General features: G+C 49.7%; 1 protein-coding gene across 1 annotated transcript; it reads left to right on the plus strand.

Moving 5' to 3' along the window:
- The first annotated feature begins 1,074 nt into the window (after positions 1-1,074).
- LOC101353672 (transmembrane epididymal protein 1A-like) lies at positions 1,075-1,962 on the plus strand. Its single transcript, XM_004382338.1, has one exon. It carries the CDS (start codon positions 1,075-1,077, stop codon positions 1,960-1,962), a length of 888 nt encoding a protein of 295 aa, XP_004382395.1.
- Positions 1,963-7,629: the final 5,667 nt, after the last annotated feature.

A 7,629-nucleotide genomic window follows, 5' to 3' on the forward strand; every position in this document is an offset into this window, starting at 1 on the left:
TGACTCAAGATCCACCCTATACTTGCCTGCCTCACTAACATAACAAATCATTCCCAAATGGGATTATAACCACAGGGGTAGAGGTTAGGACACAATTCAATCCATAACATATAGTTATTTCATTTTTTTATCTTTATAGTTCCTGATTTGGTATCATTAGTAGAACTACTTGAACAATTTCAGAATCATAGGAATTTAGCAAGGAAACTTAATAACAATAGTAAAAATTATTAATAATCACTGCCATTTATTGAATGTTTACCATGTACTGGATACTTTACAATACATTGTCCTATTTAATCCTCACAACAGACCTAAGAAGTAGTTATTATTTCCAGTCTATAGATCAGGAAAAGAGGCTCAAAAAGACAAAGTAACTTGCTCATAGCTATGTGCCTTATAAGTGTTGGAGCTGAGAGTCAATCATTTTGCTGTGCAGAAACTCTAGACTTTGTAAGCAGATGGATCAACCTGGATCCATGTCCGGGCTCTGCTACAGTGGCTGCTAGATGTATTACTTGGTGCATGTCCCTTCACCCCTCTGAGCCTCAACTTCACTTACAAAATTGGTTCAATACTATCTCCCTCTTAGAGCTGCTGAGAAATTTAAATGAGAAAAAAAATACGTCATGTGCTTGGCACAGAGAAATGTTCAATGTGAGAGTCAGCCCACCACCCCTTTTTGCTGGAGCACCTTAACTCCTTCTGCCCCCTCTCTCTGTAGGGCTGAAAGCGTAAGCCAAGTGCCTGTCAAACAGCTGCCTGCAGTGTCGTACAGACATTCAAATCCCACACCCAGCAGATTTAAGTAAGATTTAATTAGGAAACAGAGTGAGGTAAATGAAGTGCCACCTCTTAGAGAGGCCCCACCCTGTAGGGTGACTAATCTTCTTTCCAGTTTTCCCAGTAATGGGGCAAGGCAAACAGGGAAGTATGCCGTGTGTGGAAAGGGCTGACAAGAGGATCTCCACACGGCTCGCTAGCAGCTGCTCTTGCTTGTGAGGACAGCCTCGGAGGTTGCTGCTCATCCACCAGCTCTCCTTGTTGGCCCCGACACGCACACCGAGCTCGGCCATGGGCACCCTGGAGGGACATCTGCTGCCAGGGATGTTCTTCCTCTTTTACTCACTCTACTACTCAGTGCTGGTGTCCTTGGCCCTGCTACGGGGACAGAGGCTCCTCAAACTCCCTCTGCCCCCAAGAGAGAAGCGAGGGCAGAGGTGGTGGCAGCTGGTGCCTCTGGAAGGGGTAGTGAAGGTGGTCATCACCACAGCTGGTATCATACCCGAGTTCTTCTATCCTCCAGGGGAAAACCGGTTGACGATGGTAGACTGGGAGGACCCTCGGCGGCCGTTCATATTCAAGGACAACTGGCAGCACGTCACCATGTATGGATTCTTTCTGCTCAGTGGCGTGGTGGACATTGTGAGCCAGTCATGTCAGGCACAGCAGAAGCTGAAGCTGGAGCGAGCAGCCGAGGCCCTGGCCTTCCATGTGCTGGTGCTGCTGATGGCGACCCATATTGAGAACAAGAGCACCCTGGAGATCCGAGTGCACATCCTGTTTATGGTGCCCGCCTTCCTGGTGGCCCTGGTGCTCACCACTGAGGTCTGGTTCCCCGACCAGCCCACACTCTGGGTGCTCAAGACCTGGATGGGGCTGGTGCTCAGCAGCTGGCTGCTGCAGCTCTGTGTGCTAATGTATGCTCCTCCCTCCGGCCAGCCCTGGAGGGCAGACAGCCCCGAGGACCTTGCCTTCCTCACCATCTTCTTCTGCTGGCACCTGGCCATACAGGCTGCGGTGCTGGCCGTCATCTATGCCCTCTGCAGCCTCTGGCACCGCCGCTGCTCCTCCAGCATAGCGGTCCTGAGTACCAGGTACCAGCCATGCCCCATGGACCCCAGCAGTGAAGAGCTAGAGAAGCTCAGCGCAGATGCCGTACTGCAGGACCGGGGTGTCTAGGTGCAGAAACTGTGTTTGTGCTATGTCTTTTGTAATGGGAGTTTTGAGGCTGCCCACTGGGTGCTGAGTGTGGAAATGCCATGGGTCCACAGTGTGGCTTCCCCTCCCAGGAGCCATCTTCCTCGCTCCCAAATAAACCTTCCAGCTCTAGGATGGCTTCTTGCCATTGGCTCTGCCCTCTCCAGGTCTGTCACTCCCCCTCTCATTATTCAGTATGGTTCCCGGCCACTCACGTCTGTGAAGAGAGGACAGGGCTTAGCACTTTTCTCTGACAGCTTTTGAGATCCAAGAGGAGGAAATGAAATGAGGACGTGGAGGGACGTGAAGGAGGGTCACTGGGGCTGGGGGAGGGCTGCGTCTGTCTTCGGCAGGGTGGGACGAGTGTTCATGGTGCTTCGGTGTGGGAAAGGGAGGGGACCCGTTTCTGTACAGTGGTGAGGACTTCTGTCTCCTTCATTTATCTCTGTTTATTATTATTATTATTCACACTAAGTATAGCAGGATGAAGAACTTGTTTTTTAAAACCTCAACTGAACGAGGTTATTCTGCCTCTGAGAGGGGAGACACTGAGAGGGCAAGAGAGCATTTGGGGGGCGGGGGGCGGGGAGGGGAGTCAGCTTAGCAGAGACGCTGGTCTGGGGAGGAAAGAGGTCACGGAGGAACTCCCAAAGGTAGAGAAGTTGTAAGAAAGGAGGATGACTTAAATATAAACAGAGGTTGTGTTTTGCTGTGATATAAAACCACTCCACTGTCCCAACTCTTTCAGTAAAGCCTGTTTACATGTACCCAGGTCTCGTGGTCATGATTCTGGGGAAAATCAAAGAAAGCACCCAGATCTGGATAGGTGGGAGCAGGGGGATGACCTGTCATGAAATGTGAGGTGCAAATACTGCTGGTGGTTACCACATTGCGAACAAGAGCCCCTGGAAATCCAAGAGCAGGGCCTGCTGGTGCCCACCTTCCTGGTGACCCCAAGGCTTTGGGAGGAAACTTGTCCCCAAACTAGTGGGAACAGGCCCTGCATTGCCCCACTGTAGTGTTGCCCAACCTGCATCAGCAAAGTGCCGCAGATCATACAGAACGCAGATGATGAAAGAAGAGGGAGAAACGAACATGTTTGAACATAATCAAAAGATCAGTGGTTCAAATTCACCAGCTGCTCCGAGGAAGAAAGGTGGGGCAGTCTGCTTCCGTAAAGAGCACAGCCTTGGAAACCCTATGGGGCAGTTCTCCTCTGTCCTCTGGGGTCGCTGTGAGTGGGAATCGACTCGACAGCCAAGGGTTACCACATGCCAAAGGTATCTGGGTGGCGCAAATGGTTTGTGCTTGACTACTCACCGAAAGGTTGGCAGTTCAAACCCACCCAGCAACACTGCAGAAGAAAGCCCTGATGATCTGGTTCCATAAAGACTACAGCCAAGAAAACCCTATGGAGCAGTTCTACTTTGTAGCATCTGAGGTTACCATGAATCAGAATCAACTCGGCCGCAACGGGTTTGGCTTTTTGGGGTTTTTTTACCATACGCCAGGTGGAAAACTGAAATCAAATTTCCTCTCTCCTTACTAACCTGTGAATACAAAGGGGTAAAAGAAGGATGAAATAAAAAAAAAACAAACCCACTTCTGGCAAGTCGATTCAGACTTATAGTCACCCTGTAGGACAGAGTAGAACTGTCCCCATAGGGTCTCCAAGGCTCTAATCTTTAGGGAAGCGGACTGCCACGTCTTTCTCCCATGGAACAGCTGGAGGGTTTGAACCCCCAAACTTTCAGTTGGCAGCAGAGTGCTTTGAACACACACACACACACACACACACACACACACCCCCCACTGCTCTAGGCTTGCAGGCCAGTCTGGGAGAGAACCCTTCCCCATCCTCACCTCATTGGTAAGGAGGTGCTTCCCTCACTTGGCATTTCTCTGTAGACAGGCAGAGCCTGAGCTCCACCCAGAGATGTCCTTCTCCCTGCACTTCACGCCCACCCCCATCAACCCTCCTGAAAACAACTTCTTAACTTCCCCTTAAGAGTCTCTGGGTGGTGCAAATGGTTAAGCGCTGGACCACTTAGCCAAAGGGTGGCGAACCCATCCAGAGGCACCTGGAAAGACAGGCCTGGAGATGTGCTTCCTAAAGGTCACAGTCTTGAAAACCCTATGGAGCAGTTCTACTCTGTACACATGGGGTCGTCACGAGTCGGAATGGACTCCACGGCAACCAACAGCAACGACTTCCCTTCCCCTCGCACAGCCCCCCTCCCCAAGGACGCAGATCCCAGGATCCAGTCTCCTTGCTCTCTTGTCAATCAACCCTCGTGGTGCCCCCCGGGGAGAAACTGCAGACGTGGTGACCGGGAGACATGGGTGGGAGAAAGACTTATTTTTCACTCCTTTTTTGTACTTCGGATTGTTTTACCATGTAGGAAAGAAGATGACAATGTGCTTCATGTTTCAAACAGTTGAAAACAAAATACTGTAAAAAGCTTGCCAAGGGTACAGAACGAGGTGGTCAGCTGTACCGACGGCAAGGAGCCCAGTTCTGCCAGGCTGTCCCCGGCTACGCCCGCTACCCCCACTACCACCCTTCTGTTAGAGGGGTTCTGGCCTGAGAATGGAGCCCTGGTGGCGCAGTGGTTAAGAGCTCAACTGCTAACAAAAGGGTCGGCAGTTCAAATCCACCAGCCGCTCCTTGGAAACCCTGTGGCGCAGTTCTACTGTCCTATAGGGTCACTGTGAGTCGGGATCGACTCGAGGGCACTGGGTTTGGGTTTTTGGCCTGAGAATGGCCTGGGTGCCATAGCCCCGCACCCCTGCCCGCCTCCCTCCCCCATCCTTGGAGCTGGGGCGGTGGCCGTGAACTCGACGGAGCCGACCTTGGTCCAGGCGAGGGCTGCCCAGCGCGGAAGCACCTCCGAGCGCGCGGTCCTTAGGACTCGGCGAAAGGAGGAGCGCGCCCGCAGTCGCTGCCGCACCTTCCACCCCCGCCCTGGGAGAGGGTTCCGAGGGGGCGGTACCCGCCTGTCCTGCGGGCCACTTCTGAACTCAGCGAAGTCGGGGAGGCGGAGGCTGTCCGTGGGAAAGAGAGGGTGCAGGCGGTGAGGCTCCAGCGCCGCGCTGCGCCCTTTCCCACACTGGCCTGACTCTGGGGACACCCTGACCTTGGGGCTCGGAGGTTAACACACGTGATTCCGGGGACTGAGGAGAGGGATGAATGAATCGTTAATGGATTGATTGATTCATTCACTCACTCATTTATGCATACAATAGGTATTGTCTCCTTAACTGTTGGGAGGCGTCAGCGAAAAAACCAAAGGTCCTCACCCTCCCCGACCTCGGGTGAGGGACTGTTGAATAGAAAATAAACAAAGAATTTACTCATTTGTTGATATTTAGCCTTAGGAGCACTGGGGGTGCAATTGTTTAGAGCTTGGCTGCTAACTGAAAGGTCGCGGGTTTGCACCCACCAGTGGCTCCACGGGAGAAAAGTCCTAGCGATCAGCTCCGGTAAAGATTACAGCCTAGGAAACCCTATGGGGCAGTTCTGCTCTGTCCGATCGCGTTTGCTATGAGTCGGAATCACTGGAAGGCACACAAAAACAACAAATTTAAACTACCTCCTTCTACACACTAATAAAAGCAATATTTCTTAGTCGAATTGTCCTCCAGCATACACCAAGGAAACCAGTGAGAGTATGTGGCTGTAGAGAGCGCATGGAAATGAAGTGTTAGCAATTGAGAAACAGAATGCTTATATAAGCTGCTGATTTTTAAAAAGTAAGAAAGAATGGCAGTTGCATTCCACAAGGTCATGAAAATACTTTCGTCCATTCATTTGAAACAGTTGCTGGCAGGATGGTTGAGGTGCCAGATGTGCTGACCTGCGGAAGGAAAAGCTCACACCTGAGAAGCAGATGCTACAGATGCACGCGCTCCTGAAGGGGGAGTGGCAACATTATATGGCCACCAAATCGACTCACGGCGATCCCACTCACGGCGATCCCACTCACGGCGATCCCAGGTGGGCAGAGCGTGTGGGTTTTCAAGGCTGTGACCGTTTGGAAACAGATTGCCAAGCCTTTCTTCCAAGAGGTGCTTCTAGATGAGTTCGAACCGCCAACCTGTTGGTTAATAGTCCAGCGCTTAACCGTTTGCGCCACCCGAGGACTCCTTACATGACAGTAGTACCCAATATGTTCAAGCACAAAACAGTGACAAAAGGAATCAGAACGAGAGAACTGGACCAGGACAGGATCGACTGAGAGGCAGGTCCTTGCCAGTCATTTTTCTTAAAGCGCAAGGCAGAATAGTTTGCTCTATATTTGGTTAGAGGGCAATTCTGAAGGAGTGAGGTAAATTGACACTCCCCACTGATTAAATGGCGCTCCCATGCAGTGCTTACATTTACAGGTAGGATTTATACAACACAGAGATATAATAACATACCTGTGATTTACCTGTAGGTAGGGTCATGTTTGGAAAATCTCTATCAATGATTCTACCAGACTCAATGTCTCCTTTTTATAACAAATGTTTTCTAAAGTCCTTTAACTCTCCTAAAATGAAATTCACAGACAATACAATCTACCTGCACACATAACTGCAGGCCGCCACCGTAGCATCTGCCAATGCATTCCAACCAAAGACTCACAAGAACACATGTGCAGTCGGGCAAGTTGGCTTTCTTGCTCATTGCAAGGAGGGAAAACTCCCATTATGGGGAGATGTGAGGCTTCTCAGCATGAGGGTGTGGGAAGAACTTAAAGGATTTGGGTTTGTGCTAGGTGACTCACGGAAGTGGTGCTTTGCTTTGAATCGGATGCTGTCCAGGAGTAAGGGTAGTTCTATCATTGTGCATTTTAACACAGTTTATCTAGAAGGAGAGGAGACCAGAGCTGTCATAGTAGAGAAGCACCAATCACTCATATTAGCCAGAATAAGGGGATGTGTCTTCATCTCTATGGTTTGGACGAGGTCCATGTTGTGTCTGTGCTCAGACACGGTTATGGAGTGCTCTTGTTTCGTTGAGATCCATCCTAGCACACAGAGTGGCCTTATCTGAAGTTGGCGTTCTGGGAAATTGTTTACATGCATCAGGAGAACACCATATCCTAACTGTAATGAAAAGGAGAAATAAAAAATGATTAGTAATGAAATACCATGCATTTCGACGCATAAACGCTGCCGTACCACTACAGTAGAATACAGAATAGAGTCAGACGCCGCGTCTCCTTGTGTGGGTCAGTTTGGATTTAAAAGTAAGAATTCTGGATGTTTTTTCTGTTTCACAGCACAAGAGAAAAATGAAAGAGAGATTCTAGTGAGCATTGGAATTAAAACTCATGTTTATATAATAACACACCAGGCTCATTTGTACATGACGAGAGAAAGAAGGGATAACCTCAATGGAAACAAGAATAACGTGTTAAGCAAATTACAGGTGGTCCAAAAGGAAAATAAAGAAGGGTAATATTCTCATCATAGCATCTGGCCTCGTTTATAAAAGCAGCGTCAAAAAAAATTCCCTCTGTTACGACATGGAACAAGGCAATGATGATATACCTTAGAAACCATATTTCCCGTCTTGAAATTTCAACACTCACTCAAGGCATGCATGTGGCTACTTAAGAAGACCCTGGAGACCAAAGACAATAGGCTTCCAAGCTAATGCGT

The sequence above is a fragment of the Trichechus manatus genome, unplaced genomic scaffold (assembly GCF_000243295.1).
Source record: "Trichechus manatus latirostris isolate Lorelei unplaced genomic scaffold, TriManLat1.0 scaffold00092, whole genome shotgun sequence".
Lineage (NCBI taxonomy): Eukaryota > Metazoa > Chordata > Mammalia > Sirenia > Trichechidae > Trichechus > Trichechus manatus.